General features: G+C 44.6%; 2 protein-coding genes across 5 annotated transcripts in view; one reads left to right on the forward strand and one right to left on the reverse strand.

Moving 5' to 3' along the window:
* Nucleotides 1-4,213: 4,213 nt before the first annotated feature.
* LOC135378325 (uncharacterized) lies at nucleotides 4,214-18,153 on the reverse strand. 4 transcript variants are annotated; one of them, XR_010418330.1, is made up of 5 exons: nucleotides 15,686-15,966; nucleotides 12,304-12,504; nucleotides 12,090-12,221; nucleotides 9,921-10,088; nucleotides 4,214-7,447 (listed from the first exon to the last, which is right to left on the reverse strand). XR_010418330.1 is itself a non-coding variant. In XM_064611326.1 (5 exons), the coding sequence occupies exons 2-5, from the start codon at nucleotides 15,803-15,805 to the stop codon at nucleotides 10,008-10,010; spliced, it is 534 nt and encodes a 177-aa protein (XP_064467396.1). In that variant the 5' UTR covers nucleotides 15,806-15,849; nucleotides 18,138-18,153; the 3' UTR covers nucleotides 9,779-10,007. The 4 variants fall into 4 exon arrangements, 3 of the variants coding, with proteins under 3 accessions (XP_064467396.1, XP_064467395.1, XP_064467397.1); XM_064611326.1 differs by lacking the exon at nucleotides 4,214-7,447 and adding an exon at nucleotides 18,138-18,153 and having other exon boundaries at nucleotides 9,779-10,088; nucleotides 15,686-15,849; XM_064611325.1 differs by lacking the exon at nucleotides 4,214-7,447 and having other exon boundaries at nucleotides 9,779-10,088; nucleotides 15,686-15,849; nucleotides 15,920-15,997.
* Nucleotides 16,577-23,175, forward strand: part of LOC135378326 (uncharacterized) — a 42,140-nt gene continuing 35,541 nt past the window's right edge. The window contains exon 1 of the mRNA XM_064611329.1: nucleotides 16,577-16,899. Within this exon, the coding sequence (XP_064467399.1) occupies nucleotides 16,789-16,899 (111 nt within the window). The 5' untranslated portion in view covers nucleotides 16,577-16,788. The remainder of the gene's footprint in view (nucleotides 16,900-23,175) is intronic.

Here is a 23,175-nt window from a genome sequence, read left to right on the forward strand (position 1 = left end):
GTTGTTTACCTGTTCTTCTCTCAGAAATCTCGGCCAGCCTTTCTAGTACAAAGCCAGTTTGCCCTCGGTCGTCGCGGACACGTGGTGCTTTGTATACAATGAATCGAGGTCAAAAACACTTGAGTATTCTTGGTTTGTGCCTGCACAGTGTGTTTGGAAATCGAGGGAGATATATCAGGAAGATGTTTCGTCATACCAAAGTGCTGTTCAGAGAATGAGGGAATTCGTATGAGAGAATGAGGGTTTATAAGTCAAGGGTTGTTTGAAGAGTAATAACACCAGCATACCTTAATTGCATTGTCATTGATGTATTGTCACGTACAATACATCAATCTTGTAAGTCCGTATGTCGTAAAAAATTACGCGAGTCACAATGCTTATAAACCATGATAGCTGTCAAAGTGTTGAATCTGTCTGCCAGAATAGTAGAGCACGACACCTGATACTGTGTCTGTCATACCTATGATCCATGTTGTCGTATCCAGAATCGAAACACTGAACTGAAGCAATTATGTATACACAAGAGAGCATTCGAAATGCCTCTCTTGCAGTGCGGAACATGAGAGGGCAGATCATGCACAAGCCTAGTGACCTGCACGAAGGTAGTGTGCTTCAGTACTGATCAAGCTTGAACTCACCATATATGAATACACAAAAGAAAAGCTAAAGTGTCTTTGTTGTCTTTTATGGTGGAATGATGAACGGTAAAAACCTGTAGACCACATTTTAGCCTATGTTATTGTTCAACCAATTTAAATGCGTATCTTTTCACAGCACTGTACGCTTAGTCAGTCAGTGTGACATATGGCACTTCGCAACTGGCTAGTGGATAAAGTGTGGACTAGCTGGAGAAAGAAGAAATAGGAAAGTGTGTATACCTGAGTGCAGACACACGCGCAGTTGGTGTGGCATTGCCTTCAATGCAACATGGTTGTAATATATGTATAATCATAATGTGTACGTAATCGGAAAGTGATTGTAGACGAAACATTACTAGTTTGCTTCCTACATTTTATCAGGTCTAACATACATCTGTACATGACCGACCACACCACATGCATAGAGATAAACCTCTGCTGTAGCAATGTTCACAGAAAGAGTAACATATAGCAAATATGCATACAACGTAAATACAGCAGTTGTACACTGACACAGTAATTTGCTTGTAGATATCACAAGTATTGACACAACTACACGTGGACTCATCAGTGTGCTGTGCCGACTACCAGAAACTACTGTGAGCACATGACACACTTCCGAAACTCGTGCTTTTAAAAATAAATTACAAAAATATGTGTTCCTGACATTGGTAAAAACAGTTTCCATGGGCTTGACATGTGTACCTCTGTCAATCTACAGTGTTGCATGCACCAAGTTTAATGAAGTGTGGTAAGCAGAAGTGCTTGCAGACATCCCTGCCAAACAATAAGTTATGCTCAGAAGGAAGACATTACAAATAGTGCAAAATATTTTCACAAGATGGCAGCAGGTGCACGAGTTCCCCCCGGGACCATATTTAGATTATGTACGGCGACATCCAGAGTGTCATGTCAGCAGGTGCCTAGCCAACACCACCAAGAAACAAAGCCTTGATCGCCTAAACGATGTGACATAGTCCGCCAATCACGACCATGCTTTTTGGCGGTCGTAGCTGTGGAGACGAGCCACCATTGGCCGCATGGGTAGCCACAGAAAGCCTATGTTTGAAATCATCTGCGGTGGTATCGAGGTGGCGTTGGCCCAGGCCACTCTCTGAACTTGTTTCTGCAACCGTGTATTCACACGAGCAACATCCTTACAGAAGATTCTAGTGGAAGAAAAAGCGAAAACACTGCTCAAGGAGCCCAAGTACAGTCTTGTGTTACGTTGAGCATTCACACGGTGCAGAATATCGGGACTGGCGTACTGCACACTTAGCAGACGACACCGTCAGAGTCTTTTTCTGTCGTCTGCTACAGAATATCTCGTGGCAGTGTCACAGGATATTCCCCATGGTCAGCAGTGTACGTGAAGACACGACGTTGAGCGCTCACGCGACAGCAGAAAGCTATGACATTTCTTCCATCTTCCACTGTAGTATTCTAGGGAATGTCGCTGGTGTGAATACACGGTAACTGAACATGAAGTGCTTTTTGCTCTTCTCCCACAAAACAAGACCAGGAAATGCTCTGTGCTTCTGCTATGGACCACAGGACAGGCTCGTGTGAAGGTGCACCAAAATACACTCTATTCAGACAGCATGTTTCTGCTGCCACCCACACAACTGGAACAAAGCAGGCCTCCAAATGCTTCTCTCGCGAATAACCAAAATTGTTTACCTCATAAACCCTGTGAAATATATCAGGTATCCCAAGGCCTCCTCCCTGGAGACTGCCTTGGATGCTAACCATAAAGAACAACATTCAAGTAACACCTCACCCTACAATACGACTGGTCTAGCTAATCCATCAGACCACTTTGATTCTCTATGTAGTCAAACTTCAGAACAGCCAAAAGGCAATTCTTCATATTATGACGTCAACAGGATTCCAGACCTACACCGAGACACGAGTCAGACTGCCATGCTGGTGTGACAAAAATGTTGACACATGACTGCAGGATGAAATCAGGGCCTATGATTGTGGCACAGAAATTGTAATCTTCTATACAACAATTAAATATTCCATATCCTTCCTCTCTGCAAAATGTACTATATGGGTTTACATTAGGTGTAGAAGTGCAATATGGGCAAATCTATGCCAGTCAGCATGATATGTGAAGACAAGAAGACTAGTAGTAGTTTGAAGTGTTGAGCAAGATAGCTAAGGTGCAACCAGCAATAGCTGGAACAAGAATTGTGTTGTGCTGGCAATAGAATGATGTGGTGGGGCCCAAACTAATTTCATCTCACCCCAAAAATAAGAGTTCCAGTGAGCAAGTATAACATCAATAAGTGCTACTCATCCTATTTACAGCATTATTTAAGTTTTGACATGTTAAATCATGAGCTACAAAGGTCTCTTGCTCTTGGCCATACTGTTCTTAAAACAAATGTGACAGCTGTCCCCATGCGTTAGATGCGTAGCAGCTTGCTATAGTGACATTTTCCCCTGAATAAAGCATTTTGAGACTGTCATTCAATAAGTTGTCAACACTGGAAGCGGTATTACTGAATGAGTAATAATAAACATTATTTTTCTCCTTGCTGCTAATATTCTCGGCTTCATAATGTTTTCGGCTTGTTTGGGGATAATCTAACTCGCAGTCACCACAGCTCGCTGGTCAAAACTATGCTGCCCAGGTAATGCAAACCTGGATGTGCTCTGCAATGAAAGTAATGTTGAGTATCTTCTCCACAAGCTGAAACCTGCAGTCCCTCTAGGAAAGCACTGTTTGTGCCAGCTGAGGTAGGATTAAAGGACACCTGTGAGCTTGGTTTAAAGAATCACTGAGGTGACCCCCTATTTTTTTTGGCTGCAGCGTGTTTAAGTAGTGTTGACTGACATTGACAAAACCTACTTCCAAAAGATTACTTACTTTTCACATTCAAACAACATGCTGCAGAATGGGGTATGCAAAGCTCTTCTGTGGACTTAAATGTATGAAGGCATAATACAACCCTAGCAGCCTAAGCACAACAGTTGCATGAACAACACTCAATGTGCACTGACATCTAAAAATCTTCATACTTTTTTGTCCACATCGCCAACATGTCCGCAACAAACCTACAGGGTTAGTCTCGCAAACGTTACACATTTTGATCGCACCTTAAAAATAGGAGACGGGGTTTGTCCAACACCAAACTTTGCAGACTGGTAGCCGTTGGTCTGAAGTTTCGTTGGAATTTTTTGTGAGCATTATGGTCCCGTAGAAGAAAAGTTAAAAAACAAGCAAAATCTCACTCTATGCATTTTCTATGGCCTATATCACTCAAAAGCCGCCATTTTCTGCTGTGTGCGCTTCACTTTCATTTCACCGCACACAGGTGGCACCAGCATACAGAACAAGAGGATTGGTGCATAACGTCAGAATCTGCATGTCACATCGTTGCAGGCAGCTCTACCTGTGTGAAGTGATGTGAACGTGAAGCAGACACAAGAAAAAATGGCGGTGTTTGTGTGAGATAGGCCATTGAAAATGCATGGGGCGAGATTTTGGTTTATTTTTAATTTTCTTTCTACATGACCCTAGAGCTTACAAAAAATTCAAATGACACTTCAGATAAATGGCTATCAGTCTGCAAAGTTTGGGATGGGCCAAATGTAGTCTGCTATTTTTACAGTGCGGTCGAAATGTGTAACGTTTGCTAGAATAACCCTGTAGATGGCGTGCCAATTTTGCAGTGCATACTACGTTCAAACACAGTAATGGTCCACACTGCAATAAAGTAAGAATTAAGTACGGAGCCGCTAATACCTTCGTATGCTGGCATTTCTTTTATAGTTATGAACCTTGAGATCACACTATCTGTGTATGTTTTCACATACCTTTCTTCTTCTATTGTAAAGAGTTACATATTTAAGTGTTCTAAAATAGGGCATCTCATGGAGAAATATGCTTTAGCTGGTTGTTCTATTTCCTAGGTGTACTGCTTCCAACATTTATGGTTGAATAAATTCAAACACAGCTTCTGTCAGAAAGAGGTCACATAAATCAAGTGCACAAGCAACCTCTTCAGCATGTGATATAACCAGATCCCAGGTATAACTTTTGAAATAAAAAAAAAGTTAATCTACTGGTATGTACAGAACTTTGTAGAGCACAGTTACCTGAAGCTAATATTAGATGTATACAAATAAGGAACATTCTCAACATGAATTAAATGCTTTCGTTGTCCGTCTTAAACCTGATTCAAGAAATCTGATGCTCAACATTTTGAAATATTCGGTAATTTGAAAATATCCGCCTATCAGCAGTGATCATCACCTTATTCCCGAATGTTCCTATGTTCCAAGTGCAGTTCCAAACTCTGTTAAATTTGAAACCGCACTTTCCTAAGTAGAAACACTGCAAGTTAGGACTAACAGAGTGTCACGTGATTTCAATTATGACTTTCAGTGCGGTATAAAGACCCTCAGTTGCTCGTCAGCACTTCATCTGTGTGGTTGGTTGTTTCTTTCTTTGTCCTGTCTTTTGCACTGTTTCCCCTCCCCCACTCGTTGACGATGTACCAACTTGTCCACATTACAGCTTTAACGCCGTGTAGCATCACCTACTTATACACCTTGTAGATACACACATATAATGCTCATAAACATACTGCACTTTCAGCAGTTCGCACAAATATGCAGTGTATTCTGTAAAAACATATTTGATAGACGTTTAAAGAATCGATACACCCAAATCATCTTCACAATTATACAGGCATAGGTAGCCACAGGAATGTACAAGCAGTGAACAAGAAAGTCACCTATGTGACAAGATAAATATAAAAATATGTCGAGGAACAAACAGGTGAACATTGCATAATAGCAACAAATGCTCCATATGTATTCAATTTACATTCCTATAATAAAAACATGTGGAAACAGTAACTAGGTCATTCCCCACCACAGGAGCCAATGGCATTGCTGAACCAACGCAGATATTTGTCGCCTTTTCTACAACAGAGGCAGATGCCAAACATGGGCAAAATACTTGTGACAATTTTTAGGACGTATGCCCAGAAGTCAGAATGCATTAGCATACTTCCAAATGTTTTTTATGCTCTTCCTTTGTAGACATAAAATGCCCGTGCATACTATCAAATTTTAAGCAACCCTTTCACTAAAATCATGAAGCTTAATAATGTTACCTACAACATGGAGTATTAAAAAAAATGTGGTGATATCCTAAATAATTCTTGCTGTAACAAATCCAAAACCCATTGACATTTTATGCACACAAAATATGGGCATAAAATATATCTGTGCATGCTACTATCCTTCGAGAATTCACCTTTCAAAACATGGTAAATATATGTACGCTGTCTGAAGAGTCCCATATTCCCAGGAATTTGCACGTCTAATGCCTAACACCACCCCATTTGGATGCCCGTGTGAACTAAAAAGAATGTATATGTGCCAAGAACAGTCTGTCCAGGTTTGTTTGGCATTGGCCTTTGTTCTAAGAAAAATTGAGACACAAACCTGGGATTGCAGAGCAACAATGATCACCTTTTGGAACAATGACTTCCCTCTTGGTAGTCAAATACATATTGAGTCAAAAGCAACTTGAGACTAAAACAATCATATTACGCAAACCAGCAGTTACACATTGTACGTGCAAGAAGAGAGCTTCCAATGCAACTAAAGACCAATTTGTGTTAAAACACAAAGACAAGCAGTTCAGAAATGATGGGCTTGTATACAATTACCCACTGTCTCTCTTATGAAACGATGGGGTCACTTTCATAGAGATGAGTGCAAAAATGATGGAGTTAAAAAAAAAAAGTATTGAGTTACTCGCCCGATTGTCGCTTTTAAAGCTAGGCACCATGAGAGCTAGTTATGCTGCTGATTTAGACCGCAACTAAGTCTTGGGTAACAGCTGGTAACGAGCTACCTCTTTATAGCGTTTTAAAGTGAATAAAAAATAAATTATTACAGCTGCAGTTATGTTTACCGAGACAGCCAAAAGAGACATTTTAGTTCCATCACTCCTATGACGTAACACTTCAATAAAAAGTTACAGAATGCACGTAAAACGGACTTCAAAATGTTAATCACAATATATCATTCGAGATATTTTGTTCAAAACCAGCAGAACATGAAAAACTTTGTGTCTGTTACCTTTTTTGGCTGGTAGTCTGGGCTTCTACCGCAAATGCTCGAAATACACGCCACAATGATCATGATAATCGAGTGAAGTGAACAAGATGCAGCAAATTATATACTGTAAGAGTAATAAATTTCGTGGCAGTTCACAAATTCGCTCGGCGGGATGTATATAGAATATTTCGCGGGACCTTAATTTCGTGACGCATGTTCTATGTCGTACGATGCAGCTCATCTGGGTCAGAACTACTGGTGTTTCTGCAACATCCATGTAGAATCAAACCTTTCCCAGGGGAACCTGAGGTCAACCATCAAGCATGTAATGTTGAATCAAGAACGAGGGTGGAACAACGAAACAATGATCGAATGAGTGTACAATCGATTGTACAGCAGTGTAAATGTTGCCGAAGTGAAGTCAACGTGTGCTAAAATAGTGCTACGTTAAAGTGCACCCAGTGGGTCAGTTCGACTTCGTGAAACTCGTTTGGTGCAATTTTTCTATTTGTTCCTGTCGTAGTTAGCAATATTTAACTGGACTCAAAATTCGTGGGGGAAACAACAATCGCGAAAATTGGTCAATGCAAAAATTACTACCTTTACGGTATTTCATTTGGCATGATATATATTGATTCCCTGAAAGTAACTTGCCCGCCAACTGCCCTAGTCACCTGTGCACTGAGCTTCTACCACCATGTGTACCAGATAGATGCTCACTGGAACACAAAGAAAGCAGTGTATGAAGAGACCTGCCTTTTATGTCTTCGTTTCATCAGGGCTTATTGCTTTCTTCAAACATCCCCACAGTCATGACCAACCAAAGAATGGCATGCCTCGTTGTATTGTATCCTATCACACAGACCCAACATGTTCTGTAAGTGAATACCGTATTTATTCGAATCTAGGCCCATACTTTTTTTTAAATTTTGGAATACGAAACTACAGGTTCGGCTTAGGTGTGAGAACGTGACCTCCCCTCCGCTCCCTCCAGTTCTGCCATCATCGCCACTCCAGTCCATGTGGTCACACCGTGCACCATTGATCACGCATTCAAAGCAATGTGCTCTTCGCAACAGTGCCAACCAAGCGATCCCACTACCATGTGGTGTTTAGACGCAAAGTCGTTCTCGCTGCAGAGCTAACTTCAAACCTCCAGGCGCAACAAGACTTCGACGTCGACGAAAAAAATGTGCAACGCTGGAGGAACAACGTGATGCAGTTTTTAATTGTGAAGCTACGAGGCAGGCCTCAGGGGCCAAAGAAGAGTCGGCAGCACGAAGTAGAAGAGGAGTAGCAGCCTTCATCAAAACGCAGAGAACTGCGGCATTCCACGTCATGACAGATATCATGCAAGCGAAGGCAAGAGAAATCGCTGGTGTCCGAGGCATTCCGAGGGCATAGTTCAAGGCAAGCAGAAGCTGGATCCAAAAGTTCATGAAACGTTTTGGATTCAGCTTCCAACGGCGCATCTCTGTGGGCCAGAAGCTTCCGGCAGACGTTGAGGAGAAACTGATACTGTATTTTCTCGTATCTAAGACAACCCCTGTGTTCAGGGTATACCATGCTGGGAAAAAAGTAAACAGATTGGGAGGCAGTATAACAGTTGGAAGCGACGCACAATGCCACTTATTCGTCACTGCTTTCTTCGCAGTTTATTTTTCTTCTTTTTTCTTTTGTCGCTATCTGCGCACGGCTCATTGTGTTCCGTTCAAAGCGTTAGACAAACCATGCTATTTAAAAGTGTGCATTGTTGCTGCATTCAGTGGCGAAAGCGATAACTTTGTGTTCAAATGCAGCAGTGACGACGCCATGATAGTCAGTCCCCATTTGCATTGCTTCGTTTGTTTTGCGCTGACTGCCGCAGACAACCACAACACGTGGTATCAGTCGCACTGCGCTATTGGTCCGACCGCATCGCTCGCCTCTCCCCTGACCTCGTTGTGGCGTGGATATCAGAATGCAAGACGACCCCAGACTTTGGAACACAGGATTTTGGAAAAGAGTTGGCTTAGATTCGAGAAAACAAGGTATCCTTTCAATGGTTTCTCATCAAGAAGCACCCATAAAAAGGCTTACGGTCTTGGCCAAATTGGCAACGCCGTTCAAATGCCTGTGTATTTTTATATGCCCATTACATATGCTGCGAACGAATAGGGTGCCAACAAAGTGAAAGTGCGCACAGCAGGGCAGGAAAAGCAACAGGCAATCATAATGCTGTGCTGTACAGCGGATGGACGCAAGTTGCCGCCGTATATTGTATTTAAACGCAAAACATTTATGGCTGGGGAGGGACTAACACCTACAAACTTTATAGTGCGCATTAACGAGAAAGGATGGATGACAAGTGCCATGGTCGAGGAATGGGTTAAGATCGTGTGGCAGCATCGTCCAAGATCCCTTTTGTGCAAGGGGTCTCTGCTGGTGCTGGACTCTTACCATGGGCACCTGACAGATGCTGTGAAATGCATCCCTTCACGAGGTGGGACAGACCTAGCAATCATTCCCAGAGGAATGACAAGCCAGCTTTGTGTCGCCATCGCCAGCTTCAAGCCATCGATGTCGCGGTCAACAAACCGTTTAGGGGCAGACTTCGAAAAAACTACAAAAAAGCACCAAAGCTGGCTGACCAAAGAAAAGCACCAGCAAACCCCGACCAGCCGCATCAAGCGTGCATCGCTGAGTCAGGCGGCGAACTTGATCGCAGCTGCTTGGAACGACATTACCGCCGAGCTGATCGTGCGATCAATTCTGAAGTACTTGAATTCAAATGCGCTAGACGGCACTGAAGAGAGTGTGTTGTGGGAGGACGAAAGTAACCAGGAGTCGAGTGACGATGATAATGATGACGATGACGAGTTTTGACTACGTGGACGAGGAGGAGGAGTGCTGATTAGTGTTGAGAATAAAAGCGTATTTGCTTTGAGTTTGTTCATACCTTGTCTTGGTCGGCTTGCAATCGAGGAAAGTTTTTTTCTCCCCCCCCCCCATCATCGAATTTTCGGGGGTCGGCCTAGAATCGGGGCTGGCATAGATTCCTAAAGATATGGTAGTACTGCAAGGTAAATTGCTTTTACTACATTGATATTGCTTTTAGGCTTTTGAATCTTAATTACAGAGGTGAAATACAATTTCATTCTTTGGTTGAACATATGTTTTTTGCTTAAAAGTATATGAGCTTGAGATCTCTACCATTCTATGCATGCAATTGCCATGACTGTGACGTCTAGGTCACGCCATCACGTAACTCTCAAACCATTACGAGGATGCCTTTCCTTGCTAAAAGCGATGTGACTTGCAGGTCCAATAAGCCCCCAGGCCACTGCACAGATAGAGTAGGGAATTCACTATCCCTAAAACCTGAAAAGAGAACACAGAAACAATGGGTTACGAAAATGGCTCACACGAAACATTATGCTGCACAAGAATTTTTTAGGAAAATAATTTATTATTATTAATTGCGCCTGGGTGATTTCATTTCAATTCAATCGAAATCGATGACCCCACCGGGACCGGCTTGGTCCCGGTGGGTCACTAGCAAAGATTGGACCACTGGTGATAAAAGTCAGCAGGAAGCAAGTATGGAACCATTAACGTACTAGATGTGTCGACTGCATGTACACTGGCGACTATACAGGGTGCTCTCATGTCGTACGCAATATTTTTTCAGCTGTCGACTATGTGCTACATAACTGACTGTCGAAATGCGGTTGCTAAGTATCAGGGAAATCGGGCATCCAACACATTAATCTCGCCTGCGTCGGAATGAATGCGCCCGGAGTGAGCCTTCGGAGTAGGGCGGGATGTTCTGAGTGATCTGACCTGTTGTCCGTTTTTAGCCCAAATAAATTTCATATCATTAGAAAGAGCGTGTAATAAGCAATAAATCAGCCGTTTTTCGTGAAAATCGGATGTGGCCATTTTGCACAACAGTCCCGCGAAACCTGCGCATTTTCGCGTACTGTGGTTGATTCGTCCTGTCGTACCGCGCCCACTAAATACCGAGGAACACATCTTAGAACCGTTAAAAAGATCGAAAAATTTCCTTTCGAATGATGTAGAGTTCATTTATATATGATGTCTCGCCTTTGCGTAACTCGGCCCCGAAGTGTGAGCAATTTCGCTTTCTGGAGCAAATGTGCGATTTTCTACGGGAAAAACTTTGTAAACTAGACAACGTTTCACGCAGCTAAAATAGAGTTCACCACCTGTAAAATGAGCTAAAAAATTCCCCTGACTTCCGCTTATAATCGTACCAAGTTATAAGGCTTCAAAATGCGACAAAACGATTCATGCGCATACAGCCTCGCTTCACCTAGTGACCTGTTCGAATTTTTTTCTCCGCAAGCGCTAGGATTTCAAGGTCGGGACTTGTGATGTTCATCATAATAGAGGTTGGATCATAAAATATAAAATGATTAATCGATGACCCCATCGTGACACGCTTGCCTGAATTGAAATGAAATCACCCACCTTTCTTTCCAGCACCAAGAATAAATTGTGCATTTTGCAGGTACCCAACTACTGAGTGAGGTGAATGCATTATTAGAGCGATGTTGTGCCCTCAGTGCTAGGTGTAAATGAAACCAAGATAAGACCCTGACCAACCTAACCAAAACCAAGATAAGACCCTGACATGGGGGTACATAAGCAGCAGCAAGGGGAGACAGGGACGGGAAGAACAGCACACAGGACAACTGCTGACTGTCACAATACCAACCACTGGCATATCCAGAAGTGTGTGTGCATGTGTGTGTGTGTGTGGGGGGGGGGGGGGGGGGTTCAAATCTTTCCCAAAATGGTACCTTTGGTAGTTCCTTTGGGAGAGGGAAACCCCTCTAGAAACCCCTCTAGAGGAGAACCCCTCTAGAAATATTTTTCTGGGTACGGTGCTGATATTGGCTACTCAAACTTTCTATGTCAGTAATAAAACCCTGAGCTCTCTGGTTTACCCCAGAGAGTTCACCCCCCGAGGGCGGTAGCAATGTGGGGGAGGTAAACATTGCTTCCAGCACCGTGTGTCGGAGATTTCCAGCACACGTCAAAAGAACCCCAGGTGGTCCAAATATCCGCAGTCCTACCCTGCGGCACGTGCAACATGTTGCCACACTGCGCATACAAACCTTACGTATGACATCACAGTACCATTATTCTCTGGTTTACAGATTATTCGAGGTGCCTTATTGTGAGAGAATAAACAGATGTATGCAAAAGAACAAATTAGAAGTGTACAAGCAAGCTGGTGTACTATAGAAAGGGGCCATATTTCCTTAAGCCTGAGGAAAGACTCATCCTCAGGCTCGAAGAAATGCTGCCCCTTTCTGGATGCATGTACACTGACATATAACAGTTGACCCCTACCGAAACAGTGACCTTCCCCTCAAATGCATACTCCTTGTAGCTTGTAGCTGTTTGTTGGACCAGCATCGATGAAAGAAGAGCCAAACTGCTGCCTATGCAACCAAAGAAGTGGGTCAGATTTCCCATGAAATCCTGGAGAGATTGAAAGGTACGACAGTTACGACTACATGTTTAAAAATGCTGCCCAACAACACCAAAGTTCAATTCTGCTCACCACAAGCGTTTTGGAGACTGCTGTAGCAGTTGGCACAGACAGTAAGCACGCAGTGAACAATATGGCATTCATGACGAGGGCGCTGAAATTCACCAGGACAAATACGGTTTCTTCGCCTCGGCCAAGGAATCCCCAGCTGTGATAGGTGTAGGACGGACGACAGTACATGAGCATCACCTGAACACATGCTGCACTCAGGGCCTGCAAAAAAAATTGTATGTATTGTTTGTAGGTACACTCACAAATCAGGTAGTAAGACACCCATATTAAATAGCAGTGCACGCATAATTTTATGGCAAACGGCTACGTTGCTGCTGTTAGGATTCTAACCAGGTGAGTATACTGTGCACTTTTTGTAGAATAGAGACTAGTAAACACTGTGCCATCATAAAATAATGTTGTCATAAAAAAGTTACATAATCAAAGCTGACATATACAACACTTAAAGGGACGGCCGCATCAGGAAACCCTTCTATGAATCCGATACCACTATGTTCGGCATTGGCATCTACTTGGCTTATGTTTTCATCCGAAAAGTGCTTAGATATTAAGTACACAAATTTTAAATATCAACGCTGCTTCCGCAGCTGCAGAGGCACCGGCAGCGTGGCGTCACTCCCAAAGCGGAGAACTGAGAGGGCGGCGCCGTCCAGACGCCCCGTAACTCTGAGACACCGGCATGGCCGCAGCATTCCTTTTATTATGCTCGTGCCCTCATTGGTTCTTAGGGTATGACCTTTCTCCTTTTTCCAGAGAGGGAATTCCGGCATACTCTCACCATCCGTCGTCTGCTCTTGTCATGTATTCTGCCGAATAACAGCCAAACTACGCCACTCTTTCGGGTCGGATTTTCAATACCGTGTTCAGTGGTTCACGAGGAATAAAATGACACTATAGTTTTGGAATCGACTGAAACGGATGCCACGGTCCCTTTAAGGACAATCTGTTCCTGCATAGTCCATGAGAGAGCAGTGAGCCACTCTTATGCTCATGATGGGCATCAACAAATTGCAGTGAATGTGGAAAACTTAAAAAAAAAATCTTGTTGGGGCAGTGGAAGACTTGCATGCTATAGTGTGAGATTATAGACTTGTGCAACCCAAGAACAGCATTGCGGGCGCCTCTTTTTCTCCGTATATTTAACTACCAGAAGATCACATAGTATTTGAAACGTTGTATAATTTACTTTAATTTTAACATATCCGAAAGCTTTTATAATTTCTTCGGGTCATTCTTGCTTTCACTAAAATTTATTTTCATAGTTAAATGTTATTAGGAATAGATCATATAGTTATCCTTCGCCACCCTAGTTGCTGTCCTTACGTTGAACACGACTATAGCGAGGAAATGAGTATCTTAACGGCATAACTGCACCACATCCTGTCGGCAAAATGGATGCCTTGCAAGTTGACGACAGAACTCTCAAACAACCTCTACGGAGTTTTAGAGCAGTGTTTGGAAAATTTCATTTATGAACGGGCTGATCTATTCAAAAGGACATTTTGTGTCAGATGGAGAATCAGTACATCAGTAACGATTAGAAAGGAAAGAACCACCAAAACAACAGAAACATGAAATCTCCTCCATGAAGGCAAGACAAAGACAATTGCATAGGTTGGCAAGATTTTGGTATTGGTCTTTCAGGCTTCTGAGTATTCATTGTAGATTACATTCCACTGTAACCCATACTGCTGTAGTCCCCTCAAGCAATTGTGTGAGAAACTGCCTGGATACGAGAGCAAGCACGTGCAGAATGATTCTGCTCTTCAACCACAACAATGAATCAGTGCACCGATCTGAAATAGAGCCCAATTTCGGGCAAAACAAAACATGGCTCCGAGATGGTACCACGTGCCGTAGTTGCAAAATATAGTTCCTTTAAACTTCTTCCACCCAAATTTAAACATTTCTTGAGGGCTCAGATAAAGCTACCACCGTACAGAAAGTGCTTTTTTGCAGCTCCTGACATGCGTGGCTGTGTGGATGACACAACTGCATTGCCGTAGCACTGGATGAAGTGCATCAGTCCATAAGGCGGTTATAATTATACCGGTAAGTAAAAATGTAAGTGACTGTGCTTCGTTTCTACGTCAAATCACACATCTGTCATGTGTCAACACAAACAGCCCTCGTACACCCGGTATAAAATAATTGATGGCGACCTTCAAAACACCTAACATCTTGATACGCCACAGGTAGCGTTTTTCCAGTTTACTACGCAAAGGAAATACTCGAGGGTATCTATGCATGTGACTTACATCAAAACGAGTAAAAATACCACCAGATGCGTGCATTCACCAGATCAGGGGCGTCAGAAGTCTCTCACAGCAGGGGGGCGAGCCCTAACCTAACCCAACCCAGATGAGCCATTGATGTGCTTATTAAAAACGACTCGTCCATGCAATCCGATGACTGTGGAGGTCGTAACGCATATGGGAAGGCCACCTTGCGTTCTTGATTACCTTAAGGTGAAAAAGAAATTCGCGTTTGAGCAGCACAAACTGAGATATTGGTTGATTGTTTCATGAAGTGCGATAAACAAATAGAAGTGAACGAGCAGTAGCGTGTTCCTTTATTTTTTATTTTTGCTCTCGTCAAAAGTGCAATGGTTTCGTCTGCAAAGGGTGCCACTATTGTTGCACTAGAAACCTGCTGTCTGTCCAGTGTTCTGGCCATGACTCAGGCAAAGACAGCAGATATGCTACACGAGTCATCAAGCACACCATTGAACTACCTAAAGACTCCTCACCGCAGGATAAGCGTTTCCCGTTCTACACTCGAATGTTTCCCTGTGTTGATCAAAAACAAGTAGACATCCTTTGCTACAGCGAAATCTGCACTTTCCTGTATCGTCTAAGCAAGGCTACTGAATGGTGTTAGCTACTCTTTGCGCTGCAGGTCCACACATACAGTATCACATGGTGTGATTGGGTGGATAGCATGGGTGTTTGTCTTCACTCTGCGCGGTAACAGAGCTGAAATGTCTCGGACGACAATGACGGAACGAATGGACGGAATGTCTCGGACGACACGCACAGATGAAAAATGGGGTGGCGGGACTCTCAGAGCGAAAGTTCGGGGGGGGGGGGGGGGGCGACAGCCCCCTCTATCCCCACCATCCGACGCCCCTGCACCAGACAGCTTCTAAATTGCTGTGGAAATTTGTGCGACACCAAAATTTGACATAGCATTGCGATTTCATATAAGGTACTTCGCATCGTAGCCTTAAATTCGCACTGGCATTATGTCACATGCTCCATTCGCGCAGAAGACACTTGTGGGTTCCGGATTTTAGATTACAGGACACATCAAGACACTGGGAGTTTTCAACGTTGTCACACTGTAGTTCGCAACGTTGTGATTCGAGAAAACTCTTACATACCATTTGAATCAGTTTCAGAAACCCTGGTATGGTAACGCAATACCTGCAGTTGAGGGAGACCATCGGCATTATATTCCGGCTTGGAGACGGAAGAAGAGGTCTTGTAGTCTTTTGAAACATGTTCTGTGCTTTGCTACTAGGCCACTTCAAGTGGGTGCTGTGTTCTATGTAAGGATAATAAACTATATAAGCCCATAACAAGCAACACAGCTAAATCAAAAACAGCCAGCATACACTGCCGACATGCACCAGACAATCCAACGTCACCCTTCAGATGGCACTAGCCACCTAGCCACCACTAGCCACTAGCTGCGAGGGGATTGGGACGAAACGGCTGCATGGTTTGATTTCGGTATAGTTATAGAGGCATTCTAGATTTGGTTTTCCTTCACTACCGTCAGCCTGTGCAGGTTATAGTTCATACCTCAGCCAATTTCCTTCGTTTTTGTTTTCGTTTTTGTGTGCACAGAGAATTCTGTGGTACGGCGGGAATTTTGTTTGGACTTCCATATAAGCCGCAATTCAAAATAGGCCTATTATTATTGACGAATGAAATATTGATTCCTCGTAATAAAATGAGACTATACGTTCGAAAAGATCACAGGCTGATCTAGGTCATCGGTATCGTACGGAAAAGCCGAAGATCTTACATGTTGCTGCTTAGTAACGATACCGTAACCGAAACCACTCGACCAATAGCCACACCCAACTGCTGATGGTCATGTGAGCACACTTTCCCCCTTTGTGCGGATCTCGAGCGTACACGTAATTTGTGAACTTTTATAATGCGAATAAAATATCGGCGATCCTTTTGAAATACATCTTGTGGGAATGCACAGGGGACCCTGTGGAGTGGAACTGAACCAGCTTGCGCGACTCGTCGACCTACTTTTCCGTGGCGCGTGGTAGCGCGCGAGCGCGTTATCAACGACTGGGAGAGAGAAAACGGAATAACCGGGGCTCGCCTAAAAGCAACACGATTACGGGAGCGGGAGGCAGTGAAATCACCTGAGGATTTTCTCAGCTACTAGACGCCCCGTCGTTTCGTTGAACGCTGCCACATCACGACCCCTTTCCGTTAGAAAGCTGCAAAGAGATCTAAAATGTCGCACACCGTTACAATTACCCGCACTACCACCACTTCTGGCTCGCCAATAATTATCAACACGGGGTACGGCTGCGGAGTTCACGGTATACTCAAGATCCTTCAAACTGTGAGTATTTGGACACGTTTGCTGAATGTGTTTTTTTTTTTTGCGCCCTTCCACTGTTTTTGTGTCGTTCCTTTTGGCGGCGCTATTGATTTCTCAAGCGCTGTCGGGACGGTCGGGACGATGTTGCGTTTCATATTCGGTACCTCTCGAGCAGAGTGTCGTGAATCTGCGGAGGAAGGAAATGCTGAACTGGGTGGAAACGTATTTGTGTGGTTTATGTAATGACGCCATTACGTAAACCACACGAAGGCAGTTCCGCATTCCCCTTCCTTCAGTGACAGTCGTATCGTTGCACACATGTGGTCGCCCACACAGTGCCTGCTGAAGCACTCGGTAGTCAGTCTGCGACCCACCCACTCATCTGGCATCACACTGACATGTCACGTGGTATGCAGTTACCCAATTTTGGGTGCCCTGAAAATAGACAGGCAGACTGTGCCTGCTCAGACACGAAGCACGTATGATTGAACGCGTTTGTCGTTACCGTGTCTGTCCAAATCGTGATCGGTTATAGTTAACGTGTGTAGTTGTGTTCAAAAGAATTGCACCTGCTGGTACACATTTCTAATATTTATTCGTAGCATATGTCCCCCAGCGTAACGTGAATAGAGCCTGTTTGGCCCCTTTCTTTCGAAGGTTGACTGGCGTGTCGTTTGTACACGTTGAACAGGGCTATTCTTGGCTATTCTTGATGCGAACGTAGTTGCTCTCTCACCTGCGGGAAATATGGAACGACGCCATTCTGTCATTCTCATAATGAAAGGAAGGCGACGGTTTCCATAGACTACGACAGGCTTGGGCGCATTTCTTAACAATTGCGATTTGTTCTTGGAAACGTTCTTCCAACGCGTCTTTCTGTAGAGTTCGACCACCACAAAGTACGTGAATGCAGGACGTGCACAAATAACTGTCAGGGCTTTTCACAAATCTCCTCAAATATTTCGCAACACCCCCTCCTCCCTCAAAAAAAAAAAAAAAAAATCTGATGCGATATACAGGGTGGGTGGAGATAAAGTAGCCCCACAACGCCATATGTGCATGAATGTGGGGCTACTATATCTGCACCCACCCTGTATATTGTATCAACATGGTGGCAATAACCAGCTGATAGGTTGTCACGCACCCTCTAGGACACAAATCCCTCATAATTCCCGGATTGGCGCTTCTTTGAGGAGCAACGAAGAGACTTGCAAACCACCAGTACCGAAGCAGATATCTACAACCGAAATCACACTTACGTGCAACGCGCGAGCTGCGACGTGATGCGCTCACATCAGGTATGAGCTGGTCGGAGGAGTCACTATCGCTTTGTAGGGGAGGGCGTATGCCGGGAGAAGCCATAAAAGTCATTACTAGACATATTTGATGAGAAAAAGGACGTTGCTGTGGGACCGAAATCGCTCTCATGCGTGTGTACGCCCTATTTACAAACAGATAGCGGTTTGTCCGACTAGCTTCATATCTCGTCACCAGGTGCTCGGATCACGTCAGAAGACAAATCACATGCGTTGAACTTAAGTATGAATTTGGTTGTACCGTGTCGCGCAGCACGGTAGATTGCTGTTCCGGAAAATATCAGTAGGGTTCCACGCTTTCGGTTTTTATTTCAGGGCGGATTCGGCGTATGTGTTTCGTTGTTTGTTTATTTTCATGAATTCGGTGGTTTTCTGTAACTTTTCTGGCGTGTACATGGTTTACCCTACAGTTACCGGCGAATATAAATCGCAACGTAATTTTAAAACTGTGCGTCGCAGCGCAGCCTTGAAATCAAAAACCAATACATAATTAGCCCCTGTGAGACATCACAAAAGGAACACTTTATTGCTCCACAGCGAAGTACCTAAATCGTGAAAGCAGAGCTCATTTTTTTTTTTCGTTAAAGTTGACGTATGCAGCGATTAATCCCTCTAATCTTTTCTCGGACATTCATTTGTATTCGGTGTTTTTCGGTTCAAACCGAATGACGAAAAAATTTACCGGCGTATGTCTTTCGCGTAACCCTAGTTACCAGCCATGTGTCCGATCACGGCACTTGCAGTGCGCTACCCTCACACCCTCACTGTGTATTCATGCGAGCGACATTCCCGCGGAATATTCTAGTAAGCAAAAAAAAAAAAAAAAAAAAAAACTGCTCACGGGGCGGAAGTTCCGCCGTGTCTTATATTGAGTATTCGCACCGCGCCGGAATATCGGGAGTGGCGTACCGCACATAGCAGAAGACACACGACACCATCTGCTTCACTTCATCTGCCCTGTCGTCTGCTGCGGAATACCTTGTGGCTGAGCAGCAGGATATTTCTCGTGGTTAGAAGAGCACGAAATGACGTCGAGCGCTCGCGCTCCAGCAGAAAGGTGACTTTGTTGGTGAAGCGTAAGTGGTGAACTACGCTTTCATCTCGGTGACATACAGTGACGTAGATACAGTATGTGCGTCATGCACTCTGTAAAGGGTCGACGTCATGCAGGCGTTTTACTCCCACTGACTCGATAAAATAAATTACTAAAAAATACGTGGAGAGCGTTCTGCTGGGGGCGGATGAATATCCTGGTTGCTGCATTTATTCTTGTTTCCCAATGAAGCGTTCCCAGTTAAATATACAGAAGAGTTTATTCGTGTATCATACGATCAAAACTCTGACTTCCCGAATATTTGCGTTCAGTTTAATGCCGGACTGTTCCCGGAGGCGGAACAGCTGGCATGACTGGAATGTAAAGATGACGAACGTGTCGCTAGTGGGTCTTGTGCTCGTCTGCATGTTTAAATGTGTAGATGACGTACGTAACGTAGTTGATGAGGCGGTTAAACATAGAAGGACGAAAACAACACCTGATGCCTTTTCTTCAACTGCTACTATTCAGTGGATGAAGTACGCGCTTCAAGGGTATCTCGTTCGTCTACGCGCACAAAATGTAACTATGTACATACGGCAGCCTTTGACTGTCGGTGTTGACTGTGATCTTTCGCATGACCGACGGACTCTGTTAGCGCCTATACCCTCGTATCCGCTAGAGCCGTGGCACGTCGTTAGTGGCTCAGCACTGGACATTTTCAACTTTTCGTTTAGGATTGCAATCACTGGGAAAGGTCTAGTTATATGTGCGGAGACGAGGGTATTCTATAGTATTAACAAGCACACGTTAAAACTAAGACGCGTCACAAACGTTGCAGTGCCAAAAATAATGAAGTACGAACAATGAAAGCGGCAAGTTCACACCCACGGTGTATCTAGAATAGCTAGCAAGAGGAGTTCTTATTCGAGAAACGTTGTAATCGTGTTATGTTGTAATGTAAACGTTCTTAACCGCTGCACCTGTAGGGGGTGCAGAGGAAAGAAGCGGGGGTGTTGCTAAACATTGGGTATGGGGGTTGTAAGGGGAGGGGAGGGGTCTGGATGAATCACTGTTGGCACCCGTATGAGACCTGCCTTGTGGATGCTCACCCGGTGTGTCGGATTCTTTCAAGAGCATTTCCCTGTTGTTGCTGAGTACGCCAACATCCTGCGTTTTTGTCTTATGAATGCCTTCGCGTGACGTAATTGCGGCCGTGCCACGCGTCCTGCCTTGCTTCTGGGACGGGTTGCCAACCGCGGAATTTCTCATCCGCCTTATAAATAGACGGCTCGCACTTCAAAAAGCGGTAAAGAAAACGAACAACCGTACAGCAATGGTCGTATATCTACAATTACATCGGCGGATCCGCGCGGATATCCCCGCAACGTAAGAGTAGCCACGGGGAACGAGATTAGCGGTGAGACAAGCGGAAGGCAATCGATCCTGACGGGACAGTGGTATCGAGGGCTATGAGCGGCGTACAGATGTGGACAGAGGACAGCAGGAAGGAGTGGGAGACAGGGGGGTTAGTATGCGTCCTGGGCCGACTTCAGGGGCAACTGTGCCGACATTCGGCTGGAAAGTCTTCGGGAAACCCAGGGAAACTCTCAGACAGCACAGCCGGTGGTAGGATTCGAACCCACCGCCTCTCAGCCTTCGGCACCACCTTGGCTACCACCAACGAGCAGGACGCCTTAACCCGCTCGGCCATGCCGCTGGTCACAAGAATCTAACCTCGCTAACGTTACCTCCGGTGTACCACAAGGATCAGTTCTAGGCCCTCTGCTTTTACTCATCTTCATCAGTGACATGCCCAGCAATTTCCTCACATATCCGATTGTTTGCTGATGACTGCGTCTTATCCCGTCACGTAAGGTCTCCCACGGATTCCTTGTCTTCTGCAGGAAGACCTAAATGCCATCTCCTCATGGTGCTCGAATTGGAAACTTCGCCTTAACATTACTAAACGTTCTTATCTTTGTTTCTCCCGCAGTAAGCACGGTAACCAGAAATGTTACTATCTCTCCTGCAACTTCATGCAAGTGTCTTGGTCTAACACAAGATTTGTCCAGGAACGAGCACATTAAACATATCACCGCTTCTGCCAACTCTACCAGTGGTTTCATCAGGCGCAACCTGAAGCTTTCTTCTCCCTCTGTATCGTTCACAGAAGAAACGGGGGCAATTGCTGTGGTGGGGGCCCCGGAGCGTACGCCCCCCCCCCCCCCGCCCCTGCCCTTAAATCCGCCACTGTCACTGACGAGCTTGTGTTTTCGCTAGTGATAGTGTGAACTTAGTGGAAGATAATTTACTAGGTAGTGAAGTTTCACGTTGAATTCAGCCATATAGACACTTGTGTCTCTGCCAAAAACTGCTAATCAAGCCACAAAACAAGACATTCATTAAATCAAATAAATTAATAATCAAATGCATAGCGATGTGCGACTCCAAGACAGAATTCGAGCAGCATGGAAAATGTGGTACTGCTGGCCATCTGAAAAACGAAACAAAAAAAAAAATAGTAGCAGCTCTCGCTTTACTGGCCATGGCATGGCAGCTGTGATGGTCGGCTTGGCACTGATCACGTAGTCAACAGGACTGATCGATCCCTTTAGATTGTTTAAACAGCTTGAATTTGAGGGGTTATCGTCGTGGTCAAAAGTCCCAGGCTGTAGAATAACAACAGCGGTGTCAGCAGTTCGCAGTGGGTTGCTGGACTCAATGCGTCTCACGCCATTCTCAGTGCCGTCGAACACCACCGAAGATCGACAGTTGGGGGCTCATTCTTTCCTGCACACAGAAGGAAACTCCGCATCAAAACAGCTTGGTAGCCGGCTTTGGTGGCTCACATAATGCCGGAAATGCGCCCACGAAAAATACAAGAACGCCATTCATCTTGAGATTCTTGTGTACAAATCCTAGGAACCCTCTGTCCTTCTTGCCTTGTTCTCTGAAGAAGTTGTCCCTACATTGCACTCTCCCTGTATTGTATATCGTTATTAGGTAGTAAAAAGTATGTAAAATTTGGTTACGCATTTCGTTCCTTATCTATTTCCACCAATGAGTCAATACACCTACAAACCTCTTATCAGCACGCCTGGACGCTCCCTATGCGCTTATTAGCAGGCAAGAAAAGCTACGAGACCAGCGTATCAGTTACGAATCCTGTCTATCAGCTAAGAAACTTAGCTGTGCGGACACTTACTCTATAAACCGTTTGAGACATAAGACGTGCTTTGGCATCTGCTTATCAGTTGAGAGAGACTCAAACGCTTTGCGATAACCTTGTGATGGGATCGACACCGTAAAATTATGATTACTATAGGAAACAAAGGGTACGTGAGTAGCCAGTTCTGACCCCGTCGTAACTTTACAACTCCACATATTTCTCCTCTTATCAGCGACAACTTAAGTCCTACAATTGGGACTGCCCACTCATCCGTGGACGGCTTCTGCGGTTGCCTACCAGCCTTTGCACGACGCCCCCGCTTAGCGATGTAGTTCCGGCTCTCTCTCTCCCCAGTCCACACTTGGCAGCGCCGCACTACATTCGCGCGTGCGGAGCGATTCTTGTGTGGGGGCGGGGTCAAGTGTATGACTTATGTTGTCACTGACTATAGCAATTGTGGACATGGAAGTGATATTTCAGGGCACACCACACACCCACACATACACACGCCTCCCTTAGCTCTGCGTAAGCAGTTTCGTAAAGTTACTCAAATGTATCAATATCAGGGTTGCGGAGTTGCCACTCCAGAGTTGGAATGATTCCGGAATCATTCCAGATTTAGCAGAGCCCGGAATAGAATTGGAATGGAATGGCCGAAACTGTCCTAGGAATGGGAATGGAATGGTCTGGGTGCCCCGGTGGCAGTTTTGGTTTCAACGTGCTTGTTTCTGCCCTCGCACCCTTTGCACCGCACCTGCACACAGTCAAGAGTGAAA

Source organism: Ornithodoros turicata, chromosome 1, assembly GCF_037126465.1.
Source record: "Ornithodoros turicata isolate Travis chromosome 1, ASM3712646v1, whole genome shotgun sequence".
Taxonomy (NCBI): Eukaryota; Metazoa; Arthropoda; class Arachnida; order Ixodida; family Argasidae; genus Ornithodoros; species Ornithodoros turicata.